The 17,318-nt window shown below is 42.2% G+C and overlaps 1 protein-coding gene across 13 annotated transcripts in view; it reads left to right on the top strand.

The window, feature by feature from the left end:
- Window positions 1–17,318, top strand: part of ADGRL3 (adhesion G protein-coupled receptor L3) — a 491,811-nt gene that overhangs the window by 432,843 nt on the left and 41,650 nt on the right. For 10 of the 13 annotated variants that reach the window (XR_010027766.1, XM_063156653.1, XM_063156644.1 and 7 more), the window contains 3 exons: window positions 1,960–2,026; window positions 3,447–3,538; window positions 16,374–16,400. Coding sequence is in view for 12 of the 13 variants with exons in the window: in XM_063156653.1 (XP_063012723.1) it covers window positions 1,960–2,026; window positions 3,447–3,538; window positions 16,374–16,400 (186 nt within the window). In the remaining variant the exon portion in view is untranslated. The remainder of the gene's footprint in view (window positions 1–1,959; window positions 2,027–3,446; window positions 3,539–16,373; window positions 16,401–17,318) is intronic. The other 3 variants (XM_063156646.1, XM_063156651.1, XM_063156652.1) reach the window with 1 other exon arrangement.

The following is a 17,318-nucleotide window of genomic DNA, read 5'->3' as shown; positions in this document are numbered from 1 at the left end:
TTTATGCTGAAGGAAAACTAAGTTGATGGTAACTAAAATACAGTGTTCCCAACTTCTGGGCAGCAGGGGCTAGGGGTTGTTTTGAATATTAAACTGTCAAAAAAAAGTTCAAAATATTTTGATTAAAAAAAAAAATAAAACCCCCACAACCCTCTGAGTCCTCTCCCACACACCAGCACTCATTATCAGTAGAAAAAAATGATGGGGCTGCGTATTCTGTGATTTATATGCAGCAGCTGAGGCATAAGCACCAGTTACTCATTTTTCCTGAGGGGGATGGGGTAGGTATAAAGTCTGAAACACTGTGTAAATATGTGAGCTGCTGCTATGCGGACATCCTTGTTTCAGAATGGGGGAGCACTTTTTACAGGGACTTCATTATCCTTGAAACCTCTATTCCTTTGTCAAATCTAGTTGCAATTGGGTGACATTTCAGATAGCATTATGGGTGATACACAGATGTCATGATGGCATAAACCTTTTCCTATAGGGAATCAGACTCAAGTAGTTTCGAGTCACTCATGTTGTTCCATTACCAGCTGCATCTAAATCACCTTGAACTTCAGCAGCCAGGGAGGAAACAAGATTTCCCAGCAATAGCTCTGAAAGCCTCTGTTTGCCTCTTGCATTAAGATTTTGCTGCTATCACATGAGGATTCTGGATGAGCAACTGCAGAGGCAGTTCAGGAGTGACAGTTAGGGAAGTGACAGTATTTTAATTTGTGACAAATAGCCTTATGAGTGTGTGTATATATCAATACATCTCCAACGCTGATGAGACCTGAAATTTATATGGTCAGGAAGGGAAGTGAGAAGTTTTCTCTGCATATTTGAATTTATTCATATTTTGGCTTCTCCCAGCCACAGAGGTTCAGGGCACGCTTTATTCTCTCATCAGGCATCTCCTGCTGATCATCTCCCTTGGGGCTGCTGGCCCAGACCTTTCTGCCTGTTGCAAAGTCCATTGGAAGGGAAAAAGCATTAGGCACATACACTAGAGCTGTCATTTGTGAGAACTGCTATCTCCACCACCATGATAAATTCATATATACAGTTCCTGTCACTTGCCTAATCATGAAATTCTGTCGGATGTTTAGTAGAAGAGTGGTTTTATGCTTTCTCAGTCCTTTGTGTATAAACGGAACTGTGATTTGCAGCATTGCAAAGACGACGAGATATTATTTTAAACATCATGTGGAACTTTCTTGGAATTTACATTTGTCTGTCTTGTAACGAGTCACTTCCATTTTATCTTCCTGTCACCTGGAATGAACTAGGAATGGAAATGTAATTTCCCAGGGGCTTTAAAAAATGTGGGGAGTATTAAATGCGGTTGAAATTAAGCGATTAATAATTTAGTTTTAGGCCATGAATCAACTTCTTGTGATAGCGCAGACCATATGCAACCCTGGAAACATTAGTGGAAACAAAATACTCAGGAGGTTCAGGGAAATAAAACACTTTAAAGGGGAAATTGCTGAACCTAATTAAACCTCAGTCTTCTGTTATCCAATTCATGCTTCCTATTTGCACCAAAGTTTCTCTGATGTACTTGCTAGAGAAATGTCATCTTGCTTGACAGCTGACAGCTTGCATTGCATCAGAGCTGGAGAGCAAAGAGCAGCACAAAGCAAAGAAGTTCTGTGGATATTCATCAGACCCCTTCCTTAAAAAAACCCACAGTTTAAGGAGTTTTTCCAACAGATGCAGAAGGCCTAAGCAAATAGGCCTTGTGCCATTTTCTCCCTGCTTCCTCTAGAGGTAATTATCTTACTCCATCAATAGCGCTGTCAGAAATTGGGCACATAATTCAGCATTTAAATGAACAAGCAATGTAATATTTCCTGTCTCCCACCGGCGTGTTTTGCAGCTCACATTCTTCTCTGTCACTCTCTCACTCTTGATGTATGTCCTGGGTGCAGTCCTTGAATGCCTTCTCTCCCCTGTGTTTCATTACAGATGTTGGCTCCGACTTGACACCTACTTCATTTGGAGCTTTATAGGACCAGCGACCTTGATAATTATGGTAAGAACTCCTAATTAACTACTCCATCTCTCAGGTCAAGAAATAAAACTTTTGCTGTCCCTTTTCTCTTTATCTTTAATTTACACAGATTAATTTGAGAAAGGAATGTTCTTCTCTGACCCTACCTGGCATAGCAATTAGACCCTCATTATGAGAGGCTCTTGGCATTGCAAAATACTTGATCAAAATGGACCAGAGAGCTTCAGAACAGGCACTTACAGAGTTTGGTTTTTACCACTGGACATTTAGAGGTGCCACACTGTTTTGATGCCACTCACTGCTCACATTCCTTTCAAATTCCAGAGTGAAGTTTTGCATTGATAATGCAAAAAAAAAAAAAAATAAAAAAGAAAAAAAAAAAGAAAAGGGAAATCTGGGAGCAGGGGAGGGGGGGATGAAGAAAAGTCCAAACTGGAAGTTTGTTGAGGGTTTTTCCTAATCAGCAGAAGTTGAAACTTGTGTGACTTCATGTTTAGCACATTGCCAGCATATCAGCTAACACAGCAACAAGGTAGAGAACCCAACTTCAGAGACAGCTGGAGTTTTCTTATACTTTAATCGCTACAATATGGCTTAAATAAACCATCCTTTGTTTTGACTAGGCTACAGTTTGGCTAGCACAGAAAACCAGGCACTCTGACTTCAATGCAGACATTGTCTCTGCTGCTTCTGCTTCTCCTGCAACTTGGGAGCCATTTCAGCAGCCTTCCACATCAGGAAGGGGGCCATGCCACCAACTACAGCTCTTGGGTTTTTTTTTCCCCCTTAAGCAATTAATTCATAAAAAGATATCTTCCCTATTTGATTATGTCTCAAATCCTAGACTGGGCTTTTTGGGAAACTCCTTTCCAGGAATTGGCCGCCTTGTGAGCACTGAGGCATGGAAACACCATTGCATCTTTTACAGAAAAAATCAAACAATTTTTTATTTTTGTTTTTCAACTTTGCATTGTGCAAAGTACAATCAGTTGTGCTTTCCCTGCCTACCTGCCCCGTTCCGATGTGTTTAATAGGTGTATTCACCAAAAAAAGATGCTTTTTTACTTCATTACAATGGGGCTGGCTGAGCAAGATGCTGGGAGTGACTTTTCACGACTGTACACGTTTCAGACACAGAGAAGTCCTTACTCTTTTTAATTTTCCATACTGCTCTTTGAAGCAGTACCGTTGAGGTTAGAACCAGCCTTGTATCAGCAGTGCCACAGCTGTGGTAAGGCTATGGCATCGCCAGTCCTGTAATCTACAGGCCAAGTCACCTTATAAAATGCTTAGAAATTCTCTGTCATTCAGTCACTATAAAGCTGTACCATGAGCTAATTTCCTACAGTAACACATCTGTTACAGAGAAGGAGCTGACTTTCTCCCCACCCTGTTGTGCTGTGTCACATAATCCTTTCTTTTTCTTCCCCCTCCATTACAGCTTAATGTCATCTTCCTTGGGATTGCGCTCTATAAAATGTTTCATCATACTGCCATACTGAAACCTGAATCTGGATGTCTTGACAATATCAAGTAAGTGGTTTTTCTCTGCCTGTTTCTGTCTTTTGCTGTTTATTCCCTCATTCCTCTGAGGTGCGAAACGGGGGAGCCAGCTCTGGCAGCAGCAGTGCTAACCAGGGATAATACCTTGGGCTATGGCACTGCAGAGTGGTTTCTAAAAGACACCAAGTGGCTGATGATGAAGAACTATACTGGGATTTGGCTGCAATTATTGGCATTTTCCATTCAATTTTGCATGAAGGAGGCAAAGCTACATTTTCTGTCCTTGAAGCAGGTAACCTTCTAGTCTACGTAAAGGAAATTATGCCCAATAATTACCAGCTAATTATTGCAGTCTCTACAGGGAAGGTGTTGAAACAGTTGATTATTACTACTTCTGTGTGCTCTGAGGGCAGCTGCCTTACTTGTTTTCTGTTTGTTTTGGCCCCTGACAGATTCCATGACCCAAATTCTCCCCCGGAGTCCGATATTGCTTTCAGCAAAGTTATCCAGGATTCTCCTGGGGGTGCCCACATCAGCAGGTGGATGTGCTTGCCAGCCAAAGCATGTTTTGCCCTTGCACTGGGTTAACATCTGAGCCTGGGTATCTTACTGTCTAGCAAGCTGCTTCATTATATTGGTAGGGTATTAGTCTCTGTCAGTGCCAGTTTATTCAACTACCTCTGCCTTTAATTACTCTCTTCAAAAACACAAGCCAGATTTCAGGTGCAGCACATGATAAGATTGGAAGCCTGCTAATTAATAAAACCATCTAATGAGCTTCAGGAGGAGGAAATTGTTGGGAGTCAGCGCTTTACTGCTCACCCAGGAAAGGAGAGTGTGGTGCAGCACGGCTTGAAGTGGGTTCTCCTCTCTCATTCATGGTAGGAGAGGGAGGAGTAAGGGGAACTCTTTAGAAGATGTCTGAATTGCACACTTGCAAGGCACCTCTCAGCAAGGCTGTTGTTCTTACTGCTGAGCTGCTCTTGCAGATGCAGCTTTAATTTGAACCAGGTCAAGCCCCCCAAAAAAGCTTTCTCAGCAGGCAGGGCTTGGTGTGCCATTGGTGTGCCATGACCTGGCATGGTCCTGTGGGTGGAGTTTTAGTGTCTTAGGTGCAGCTTCTCCCTCAAGGGTTGGGAGGAAAGGGAATTGGAGTCTGCACAAATGCAGGAGACCCCAGTGAGCTCAGAAATCCTCAGAGCCCTCGTTCACCCAGGTTACAGGGAGTCTGCTCTGCAGGAAGCCTCAATTCTTCCTGCTATTGCTCTGCTGTAAAATGAAATTAGAGGAGAAATCCCTCCTGGATGTCCAGGATTGATCCCAGAAAGAGTCTGTCATTTGGTCTTGGATGAGGCATTAAAGGCATGGTACATTTAATAATATTTATTAATATGGCTACTTGTCATGCATTAGTGCTGTGGGATTGCTCGCTGAGAGCAGTCTCTTTAAGATTACCCACACAAAATCATCTTACAGTATGACATTTAAATTAAAAACTGGGAAGAAGAAAAACAACAAAACCCTTATAATTAAAGCAGAAATAATAAATGCCTACTGAATAATCTTCTTGAGCTAATCTCTGGTATCTTTGTTTAAAATGCCAGGAATTTATACAACCAGTTGCATCAATTATAATGTCATTGTAAAATATTTTATAGGCTCTTTGGCAGATGAGTGTCTATTCCTGATTTGACTTCATTAAAACGTTTTGAAAACACAAGCAATTAAAATACTTTTAAGTATGTTGCTGATACTCTTCCAAATGCATTGCTTCATTACAAATTACTTTTTATGCTTGAGAAAATAAGAGCAACATAATATAAACTCGGGAAGACCCCAGGCTCACCCCAGGAAGTTTATCAAACTAAGCATTTCAGAACAGACTTGATTGTAATTTCTGAATACCTAAGCAGGTCATCATTAACTCTCTAAATTCAAGACATGTGTTGTCTTAGTGTTGGGTGTGCTTGAGTTAGGAGGAAGTACAGATTTGTAACAGAGAGGGGAATTCCCTTTGGAGGGTGGTTTCCTAGGGAGGAAGGGGCTTGCAATCTTGAGAAAAGTTTTCAGTAAGATCATAGTTGTCCTCTAGATACAATCATAGTCTTGTTGGAGGTAAGATCATGGAATTCCTGCAAAGTCATTGGCTCTAAGTCAGTTGCAAAACATGGATGTGTTACAGCAGCTCTGGAATAAAAAGCCACAGAATATTTATTTCACAGGGGACCACAAAGATCCTATCTGAGCCAACCCTCCATGGGTCTACAGGGTTAGTAAAAAGGCACCCAGGTCCCAGAGCCTTGTGTCTCGTTGTATCAGTTTATATTTAATAAAACAAACCAAACCAAGGGCCTGCATTGGAGGGCCCCTTGCTGCCATCTGCATGTGACAGCTTTACAGCACATGAAGAGCTGAATGAGAGCTTGTTCTCCCAGCTCATTTCCTAGCATTACTCTGCGTTAGGCTGTGGTGAAGCTCTCGCAACATAAATCCTGAGCCTGTTTAACAACAGCAAAATACTTGATTCCCAATGGCAACGTAAAAATAAAGGCCATAAAATATTTTAATAGGCTGTTAATAAGCGCCCCTGCAATCTGGTCCTTGCCTATGTCACTTTAAAGGTTAGAAATACATTATGAAGTATAGAAAATAGAGAGCCAAATAACTCCACTTAAATTAATGAACTTGATAAGGGATCAGGTGTCACCTGGGATACCTTTAATTACTGCACCAACAGAAAAACCTTTCAAAGGGCAGTGCCTGAACCAGATGTTGTGTGGCTGATAGATTTGTAGGCACTGTGCAAAGTTGTAAAAATAAACTTCCCTAACCTTCAGGAACAGTCCCTGGATTATTGTGCCAGCGTGGGAGATTGTGACATTCCTGCGGTGGGGCACTGGTTACCTAGGGGTTACCCAGCAAGAGATTTGATGAGTACAGAGCTGGTTTATTTTTGTCCTTGTTAACTTTTCTGCCTTAGCCCAGCATTTCAGGAGAGAAGTAGGGTGGCCACATATGTGGGTCCTTCATGCTGTGCCAGTGGCATCCTCCCTATATGACAGGTTGGTACTGAGCCAGTTTAGTGGGTTGTGCCCACTGAGACAGCAAGATTCGTGCTCTAGTCCTGCTTTTGAGGCATGTAGCCAGGAAAAGATGTGAGCCTGTGTATGTGGGATATGTTGTTCAGAGCTGCAAGAGCTTTCTGTGCCTGCCACTGATTGCAGGAAGATATTGGTTTCCATTTCATGAGAGGTACCATCCCCAAAAGTAGTATGCTTTTACCTAGGCCTGTATGAAGAAGTTCTGCTTGATGTCGTCTTCAGTATATTTACACAGAATTTTTAAGGATTCATCCAGAATGGGGATCTCTTCTGCCCTTTAAAGATCTCTTTAGTATGAAGTGACCCCAAAAAACTGCCTCTGGGGTAGTGTGTGTAGCTTCTCACCATGCCTCCCCAAACACACACTGGGAGGGGATTTTCCTTCCCAGCCTTTTACTGTGGCTTTTTCTGGGTGCTTGAAGTCCACTGTGGCCATTGCTCTTTCATCTGTGTGTGGCTTGTTGGCAAACACAGGTGAGCAGAGACGGAGAGGAGCATTGTTTAGTCCTTGGCAGCTCTGCCCACATCACACGTACCTCACTCCTGGCCTATCTGAGGCTGAAAGTGGGATGCAGAGGGTGCACAAAAAGGCTCTTGAGCACAAACTAATTTACTATCAACAAATGTACCCAGGAGGATGCTGTTTTGGAAGATTGATTCCCCCAGCCTTTGCAAGCTTGCAGGGAAGGCTCATCTTTCAAGCCAGGGACTACGTAAACTTTTTGGATGGCGAAGGCCTGCTGTGCTGCTTGCACCTGTAGCCTGTGAGGTGGAGGCTGTAGGCATATCAGTGCAGTATTGATGCACCCTTGCTAGCAGATGGCTCCTCATGAGGATGTGTTAGCAGCTGGAATTCTTTGGAGCAGCTGTGAGGCTGTTTCACTGGAGGTTGCTGCTGTGTGGAGTGATTTCTGGAGCCGAGCGGCTCAGAGGCTCTCCTTCGTGCTTTTCCATTGTGCTGGGAAGATGCTGGATGTGCAAAATGTCTCAGATTGTCACAGACAAGACTGCACTGAATCTTTTTCGTATTCACGTTCCTGTGGGAAGCCTTATGTGACAACAGAAAGTACATTATATTTAAATAGTCCAGCACGGCTCTTCCATTATCCATCCATCAGCTCCTTTCCAGGTGGTCAGGTGTGCACTGTAGCAGCTTGCACACCAGGTTTCCATCCACCCCACGCCAGATGCTGCAGCACAACAAACCATTCCCATTTCCAGATGCTTAACCACCATTCTCTGTGCAAAACAGGGTTTCAGGCAAAGCCTTTGCAATGCATGGCAGTGCAGTGCTTGTTCTGCAGCTATTTAAATACTGCTCATTCAAATCATCCTGGTTATAGTGAAGGGAAAAAATGAAAAGCTACACTGATGGTAATCCAGATGCACTCTTGAGGGTATCTAGTGAAATCTGAGCTCTTGTCTTTGCTGCAAGCTCTCATTGTGTTAACGACATGGAAAACTGCTGGAAAATTGGGAGGGGAGAGAAGTCATTCAGCTAACAAAATTCAGGTCCTACAAGAAAATTAAGAGGGTTCATCAATGGGGGCCAAGCAGCTGCTGCACCTGAAGTTACAGTGGACTTTTCCAAATGGCTGGAAGGAAGAGGTTCTTTCTCAGCAGAGACCAGAAGCCATCATGTTCTCTTCCTTACAGACAGGACCTTTCCTTTGAAGTTCCCACAGGCATCCATCCCTTCTCTCCCTGGTGCTGCCTGGCTGTGGCTGAGTCTGTTAGTGTTTCCCCAGGCCAGAGCAGACTTCCTGACATTCTTCTATGCTGTAGTATGTGGCAACTAGATTTTATTTTGTTTACTTTGGAAGAGCAACACATCAGCTGTAGCTGCCAAGAGCAGTTGCAGACCCACGAGAAAGAAGGCAAGAGGCAAAGGGCTTTGCCAGTTTGTTTCCCTTTCTGTCCCATTTTATGTGTTACTGTCTCAGTCAAGGCCTAGCTTGGGTTGTGCCATAGACCACCTGCATGCTCTTTAGAAAGCACAACATGTGAGGACCCCTTCAAAGAGGAATGTGTGAGGCTGTAGTCCTGGGTTTGTTGGAAAAACTCATTTAGTGCAGTAGAAACTCACCTGAAAGTTATCCTGGAAATTTAATTTTGTTTTCTTCAGACAGGGAGGCCCAGGGTCTTAGCTAGGAGCACCTTTTGTTGCAAAAGAGGCACTATATTAATTAGGGACCTTGAGATAGTTTAATCCTGGCATTAATCACTGTAGTTGTGCTGCAGTTTTCTTCCTCTTATGGAAACCTGCTCCTATCCCATCTTCCACAATGGAAGATTAAAAATGAAATGAAATTGAAGAAGAAAAACATGGAATTCCGTAGAAAAACATGTATTTATTCTGAGGACACAGGAGATACTGTTTTTAGGCATTGTGACCACATTCACAAGAGCACATGCTCAAATCCCATTAATAGGGACAAAGCAGAAATGTCCTGCATTGCAGCCGTCAGAAATCAATCCTCAAATGACCAAAACGAGCCCTCCTCAGCTTGCTGGCTGCCATGGAAGTTTCAAATGGCTATGGCTAAAGGCACACAGCCCTGAATTAAAGACTAAGCAAAATTGTATTGTTCTCTCAAGTTTCTGAGTGGAAACAATACTCACACCGTACTCCTCTACTTTGTAGTATTTTTCCATAGAAGTCTCTTGCTCAAAGGCTTGCAAGAAATAAATCTCAGAATGCACAACTTAACAGCCAAAAGTGGGAGCCAAATGTAAAGATTTAACCTTGATTATTACTATATAAAACCTTGCAAAGCTCAGTCTGGGCTCTTTCAGGGAGTCTGGCCCAGGTTGTGGGAGGTGAAGGATGGGGAGCACCAGGCACAAAACTGAGAAGCCCCTTTTGAAGAGATGCCTCTTTTAAAACTGTTGCCATAGCCCGCTCTCCCCATATGTTGTATGGGTGTAAGTGATTATCTGCTCTTTTTCGTGCTTCAACATATGTACTTTATTTAAAGAGACATGACTAATCCCAGCCTCCAGATTAGCTTGTTGTTTCTGTCTTGTGGGTTTGCTTAAGCCATAAAAAAAATCCTGAGTTAGGTAGAGAATTGAAAACAAAGGTTAAATAGAACTTCCAAAAATCATCTGCAGAAATGTTTAAATTAAATCCTTGATTCAACACAGCGGTATTGTGCTGGCAGGAACAGAGGTTTACCAGTCTAGTTTTATTTACTCAGCTGATTGAAATGCAGAAAAAAGTAAACATCCTGGGTTTGGTGCAGTGGGGAACGAGTTAGACTTTTGAAAATGCAAGATTTTTTTTTTCCTCCTTTGATATGAAGAGCTTACATTACCAATGAAGAACAATAATTTGTAGCAGGTAAGCTTTTACTAATAGAAGATTAATTTGTGCTTTGTTCTAGCCATTTTAGAAACAAAACAAAGTAGGAGACAATAAGGATTATTCCAGCTTTTTCTATGGAGATTTAAGATCCTCTATTGGTTTCCAGATCTTCCTTGTTTAATCATAAAATGCTCCAACTTGGAAATAGTTTGTGATGACAAAGGGTCTGGAACTGAATATTGCATTATATTCACCCAGAGGACTGGACTTGCAGAACAGTAACACTTTAATCCTTCATTACCTCTGGGTTTGTGGTTGCTTGGGAGTGCAGAGGGAGGACACAGTACAATGAGAGGGCCCATTTCTTGGGAGCTTGCCCAGCACAGCATCTAGGTGCAAAAGGTCCATTCCTTTATCTTCCGAGTTCTCAGATTCGTGGAGTAAGGGCTGAGAGTCTGGCAACATGAGCACTCCCTATTAGGAGCAGAAGGTGTGCAGAGGAAGTTTTCATGCACCCATGTCCTGACTGGACATCACCTATAACTTAAATAAAATAACAGTGCCTGTACAGAGTGAGATTTAAATCTTTTTAAATCTCTTTAAAAAGATTTTCATACAGCCCTACTAAAAAAATAGAAAGATTAACTGAGTGGGCTGTTCAGGAAGAGGACACTGAAAAATCTCTCCTTCCCAGCCGGCTGTGTTATATGCAGCATTTTTGGACTCCTCTGACTTTTGGGGACTGCAGGCTCAGAGCACAGCAGGTCCAGGGATGGTTTCTGGAAAGGAATCATCCATGGAGAGGATAATCTGATCCTAGGGAACCAAGAGGACTCCCAAGGCAATGTTTGGTCTGCATAAGCTTGGATGAGAAGCAAGTGTGCTTAAAGAGTGCTTGGGACATGCAGACAGCACATTCTCTGTCACCAAAAATTCTAAGAGGAGTGTTTTGCAAGGATAACCAATTATTTGGACACTTTGGAAGATGAGGAATAGATTTTTCCTCCTTTGTAAAACCTCCCCCCCTGCAAAGTTTAGATATCAGCCATGGAGTACTGAACTGGGCATTAGAAACGTCTTCCCTCATTTTCATTGTCCCAGAGTTCAGGCCATGATCTCTGTGTTTCATATGGCCTTTAGAGAGAGCACCATGTCTTCACAGCCTGATGGTCAATGAATCATAGATTGATAGAGTATCTTGAGGATCATTGAAGTCTAGCTTCTGATTCTACACAGGAGAACACTCAAAAGGCATTTTCTAAAGGCTTCTTGAGCTCTGTCAGGCTTGGTGTTGTGACCACTTTCCTTGGCGAGCCTGTTCCAGTGCCCAGACCCCCTATGGATGAAGAACCTTTTTCTGATATCCAATCTAAACCTCCCCTGACACAATTTCTGGCCATTCCCTTGGTCCTGTCACTGGTCACCACAGAGAAGAGATCAGTGTCTGCTTCTCCTCTTCCCCTCCATGAAAAAGCTGCAGCTGCAGTTGTGAGGTCTCCCCTCAGCCTCCTCTTTATCAGGCTGAAGAAGCCAAGAGTTGTCTCACATCTCCCTGGATCCTATGTAAGAGAGCACCCTGCCTTTTAGTCTCCTGGTAACTCAGTGCTGCTCCAATGTAACCTTCATCTGCATCTCTGCATGAGCAAACTTGAGCAGGCAGCAGAAAGCAAACCCAGAAAAACCACTGGGAGTTGGCACAAAACAAATTATGTACAAGCTTCCTACCAAGAAAAGGTATGGCACATTTATATTTTGCCCAAGGGCCGAGTTTATGAGCACCTCAGAGGCAGAAACCCTGCTAGTGCTGGAAAAACATCTGAGACTGCACTTTTGTCTGCGTGCCTTTTTCCCACAGAGATGTTGATGGCAGCATCTGATTTCATTTGTTGCAATCTGCTGCTGTTTGAGTTTTTCACAGGAGGGTTTGGTTGATATCTGATTGTTTTGGTTTGGGGGTTTGGTTGTTTACCTGTGCTTTTGTGATGGTTGTGTTAATGTTGAATGGTGATTGTATAGCACTAATCTTCTCAGTGACAGGTGTTGTCCTTTCTGAATCTAAAAAAAAAAAAAATCAATCAGTGGTTATTGATTTGAGAGAGTGTCCTGGAAGATATTTAATACCTACAATCTTTCTGTGAACCCATAAATCATGATTATTGTTTTAAAAGGCCATGCATTTTAAGCACTTTGTCAGCAAGCCCTGCTGGTGCTATTTGGATAATACAAATGTGTCTAAAGGCTTTGCTGAATCCATATAGTGTGGAAACAATTAGATATGTGGTTACACATCAGTGTGGCTTGAATAATTGTGCCATGCCTTTGCAAAGTGAGGAGGAAGGAAATAAACAGGGTAAGCAATTCTGAGGGTAATTAATTACTTACAGAAAATGAGATGAACTTAACAGAATTGCTCTTTCCAATTGCAATAATTAAGGACAAGTCTGAGAAAGCAGGACATGACTTCCCTGGGTGAGTTGAGAAGAAAGGGATGATGCTTTGCCTGTGGCAGAAAAGTCTAGCCACTGGTTGCCCCAAATCATAGGCTTAGGCATCACACAGACCCAAGGAAGGTTTGGCCTCATTTGTGTGATTAACATTTGCAGATCTACTGATGGAAATCAAAAGTGGCTATGGCTTTCAATATATATAAAATTACCCTTTTGCCGGGTCTTCAAGGCATGTAAAGGCAGGAGTTTCTCCTGCAAATGAAGCTGTGGCAGGCTCACTGACCCCTGAGATGGATACAGATGTCTTGAGGGGACTGGCTACCTACTGTCAGAGACAGTGTGGGAGCCAGAAGATGGGACTGGTAAATGATGACTTGGAAGGCTGTGTGATGAACACCAGCAGCCTAAGGAAGGAGATTAGGAAGTCATTTGGCTTCATGCCATCAAGGTGGTAGCTTTGTCACAAAATGCAAAGGCAAAATCCTTTAAGCACTCTTTTATTGCTTGCTATTGATTTTTCTTGCCATGAAGATGCTCCCTCACTAATTAACGATGAACCCGTTTGCTTTATGAGGGGAGTGCTGGACTTTCCAGCTCCTTCAATAAATCAATCTTTTCTAATCCTTGAAATTAAAAAAAAAAAAAAAAGAAGAAAAGAAAAAGAAAGTAAAGCATCCCTACTACTTCATATTGGCAGGCAGTGGGGAGACACAATAGCACACTTTATTTTGTGTTTCCCTCCTGCTTGCCTGCAGGAAACATCTGCCTCTCTGCTTTATTTGCACCATGTTAAAATTAATTCCACGGGTCTTTCTGAATGCTTTTGTGGGGGCACATCATCCATCTGTGTTTATTTGGGTTTCATCACCCCTAACAGCTACTAAAGGTCCTGTATACTCACTTTGGTGTTTTTCCTTCCTATCCAAACAGTTATTTTGGGGCCCAAGGCATCAGTCCATGTGCTTACTGAGCCTTTTCCTACTATCACAGACATAGGGAAATACTTGGAATTGTCAAAAGAGTGATAAATTCAAGTTAAGTAAAGTTAAACTGTAAAGGGTTGTACAAAATTATAATATGTAAAGTCAATTAGTTATGTCGGGTCTTATTAAAGGCCTAGGTTTACTCTAAATATGGCTCAGAACTTCAGTTTGTTACATTAAAAAACAAACAAACAAAAAAAAAAGCTCTTTAAAGCATAAGAAGACCAGCCATTATTCTTTTTAAATGAGAGCTCAATAACTGCTTTCTGAAAACAGACTTTCTCTGTTCAGCAGCATTTTAGAGCCAATCTTCATATGAAGGTAAATTCTTGACTTACTCTTCCTGCTGCAGAAAAAGTGAAAGCTTTAACATTTTATGATATTGGTAATCCAGGTACATGAAAGTAATTTGCTTCATGTAATACAAGTTGCAGATTGTCTGTGACTGTTTTGGGCTGTCCACGTGTATCCCAGCAATTCAGTCTTCTGGTGACAAAAAGGTATTTCTTGGGATTTTAAAAGGATAGGTAGTGTAAAAGGGGTTCCTGAGCTTAAGATGAATTGATTTTGAAATTCCTTAAGCATCTAAACAAGGACATAAGTAGCTAATTTTAACAACTTTTTTTAAAAAAGTACTGGTCCGGAAATGTAGACCAAATATAGGAATGTAGAAGGTAATGTGAACAATCCTTTCTCATCAGTGAAGGAGAAGGTACTCTGGGAAATTGAAAGACATCTAACTTAAATAAGATTTTGAAAGAGTTTTACATGATGTGTAATTAACCTTAAGAAGTCTTTGCCCCAAGGTAAAGTCAGGGCTTTTTTAAGATTAGAAAATGAATTAGGTATTTATACAGCTTGGTAGACCATCCACTATCCATCATCTGGGCTGCAAAGAAACACAGGGGAGGTGAGGTAAGATTTCACAGGTTCAATGAATAATGCAGCCACTAAAGATCAGCTTTTTACCTTCAGGTATTTGAAAGTGAAGCCTCCACCTAAGCCATCATTCAGGTTTCCTCTGCAGTCTGTAGAGAAATGCATTTCTGCAGGGAATGGTGAAGCCCTGCCTACCTTAAATACCTGTTCTTTTAAGGGATAAATTTCTCTTTGGGGGTACTAGTCTGACATTATCTGTGGGGGGAGCAGGGTCACATAATTTAAATGCAGTGGGCTATATCCCTTACTGCCAGCTATTGGATGGATTTAACCAAATCTGGAGATAGCGCTTCACATGCAGCATCTCAGGCTGTGCTAGGCTAAATTTTCCAGCAGTTTCTTCTTCAACAATTACTTGCCTTTACTACTAGTGAATATAATCTCAGTTTTCCAGTCAGCACCTCCATTTTTCTGGGAACTGAGGCTCTTCCAAGGCTTTTCTGTTGTCTAAGTGATGGGTTTTACGTATTGCAGATAATGACACAGTATTACTGCAGCATTGATAGGTTTCACAGACTTCACCAGGGGTAAAAAACCAAAACATTCTGAAGTAATTTTTGTCAGAAATTGTTGCTAACACAAGAGTTAAGCTTCTTACAACACTTGAGCTGGTAAAATGAAAAGGATTGGATTTCATGAGAGCTACAAGATGCTAAATTCTACGGCCCTTGTATGTAGAGAATTAAACTGGGAGTTAGGCATCTTTGAAAATCTCACAAACAGTCACCTGTTTGCCTAGACACATCCATGTTGGAAATAGGGGAAGCACTGCTAAGGTCTTTTTGGTGGTTTTCTCCTGAGCTGCTTTGAAGTGTTAGCCTCAAGCTCAAAGGGAATCCGAGTTTACCAGTTTTGCATTTTGTCTGTACAAAAGATAAAATGGAACCTTCAGCTGCCTTGAAGAAATGCTATTATGGGTTGCTGAAAAACTTTGTGAGGGTCTGGACAGTAACAGCAACATAAAAAAACCCTTCAAATTTTGTACTTTTATAATCTTGTGCAGGTTGCTTTTCAGTATAAAGTCTTTACCAGAAAACCTGCATGTTTGTGAACACAGCAATAGAAATCCAGGCTCTGCTCCTGCCCACGCTGCTGGGCTGACAAGTCCAGATTGTGTCGTATCTTCATTTCATTTAATTGCATTGTAGGGGAGCTGCAGGTTGCCAGTGTTAACCAAAGGAGGTCTCAGCAGGATAGACTGGCCCTGTCTGTGTTGCCAGGGGTAATGAGATGAACATACTGAGCCATCCTCCATCTCTGGCACCCATGGTGTTTCTGTGAGGGATCTCAGGTTCAAAAGCTCTGTGCCAGTGGGGAGAGGAGGCCTGGGAGTTGTTGCACTTTGCCTGCCACACAGGCAGGGTTAGGCACACAGCCTGTGTCAGAAGGTCAGGGAGAGTCCCCATGGAAAATGGCTGCAGCTAATCTTGTGTCCCCACAGTGACAGGAGCTGAGTGATCCAGCTTGGTTTCTTCATCACTGCACTGAGCTGCTTTTCACCCTTGCCTGGCAGAGGCCTTTCTTTGCTCTGCCCCATGAAATGGTAGCAAATAGGTCCATGTTGTGTCACTCAGGGCTTTAGAAGTTCCTGATCCCATTACCTCAAGAATGCTGCAGTCTGACTCATAATGTGGCAATTTGGAAGTTCCACTTTGGAAAAGTAAATGGCAGTCAAGATACTCCTGTAACATGCTCCAGCCCCACAGGCTTCAGTTTTGCCACTTGAACACATGAAAGCTGCCTGTGGTGGCTATGCTGGGGTTTCAAAACTTGTCTTCTCCAGTGACAGCCATGACATTTGGAAGATATTTCAAAGTCCATTGATAGCTATGGGATGGTGGCCAGGAGGGGTAGCTGCAGCACACAGCCTGCTTCTGTGCATTAAGCCAGCATTCCCAGTCATGTTTCAATTCCCTGGGACAGCAAGCCAGGCTGGCTGGTGCGTTCCAGGCACACCTGGTGCCAGTCCCCCTTTGGTTTTGGTGATGGCTGGTGGGAGAAGGGAGGGGAACTAGCAGTAAACTCAATTCTCTATGTCATTATATTTCTAATGTTGGTGTTCTTGTCTTTATGTCTATGCATTCTTAGCTATGAGGATAACAGACCCTTCATCAAGTAAGAATGACCTGAATGGCTGATAAATTTCATTTATCAGTGTGGTCTCATGAACCAGCTGTCAGATCAATATTGAAAAATCATTAAAGCTTCTGTCATTCGCTTTTGAGGCAGAAGAGCAAACTGTGCAGGAATATGGTCAGGCATACAGCTAAGGTGCAGAGTAAATGTGCTGCATGTGTATTGCCAACCAATTGTCACCTTATTTGCTTTATATTCTTTAATTGGATGTTACTTAAATTCAGGGTGAAAGCTCCCAATTTAATCCTGCATAGTACAGACTTGTTCTACCAATACCAGCCTCTGGCTCCCTGTGCTCTGTCACTGGGATTGCTTTATGGCAGTATAAATACAGAAGCAAATTTTCAAAAAGGTGCATGGCTGCTATTCCCCATGATTCCCTTTCTAGTTAATGGGAGTAGTGCAAGCAAATTTGTGTGCATTGGTAGCTCCTTACTCATTGGAGTACCTCCTAATTGTCCCTAATTGTAAACCACTGATTTTCAAAGGCATCAAAAATGAATATTTTTGTCTCTTTATTGCAATAAAATTTCACTACAGGAAAGAAAAGCCATGGAAAAGCAGCAGCAAGTCTGTACAAAGAGCAAGATAAAAACCTCAAGCTGCACCAAAAAAAAAAACCCAAAAAAAAACCTGTGAAGAAAGCCAAAAATGCCTAGAAATTATATACCTTAGGGCACCCACGCTCTTTCTCCTGCAACCAAAAAATTAACGTGCAGTAGCACAAAATGTAAGCAAATCAACTTTGCAGTAGACTTTCAGTTTGTTCTTCTGGTGAAGAGTCCTTTGTATTTGTCCTTTCAGCACCATTCCCATGTTCTCTTTCATCGCTTGGCTCTGGTTTTTTCTGCGGATGCGGGATGGAGCTTTTCACAGTAATCTCCACATCCTCTTATC

The sequence above is a fragment of the Melospiza melodia genome, chromosome 5 (genome assembly GCF_035770615.1).
Source record: "Melospiza melodia melodia isolate bMelMel2 chromosome 5, bMelMel2.pri, whole genome shotgun sequence".
Taxonomy (NCBI): domain Eukaryota; kingdom Metazoa; phylum Chordata; class Aves; order Passeriformes; family Passerellidae; genus Melospiza; species Melospiza melodia.
Note: the sequence above shows the minus strand (reverse complement) of the source record. Positions and strands in the feature narration are given on the sequence as shown.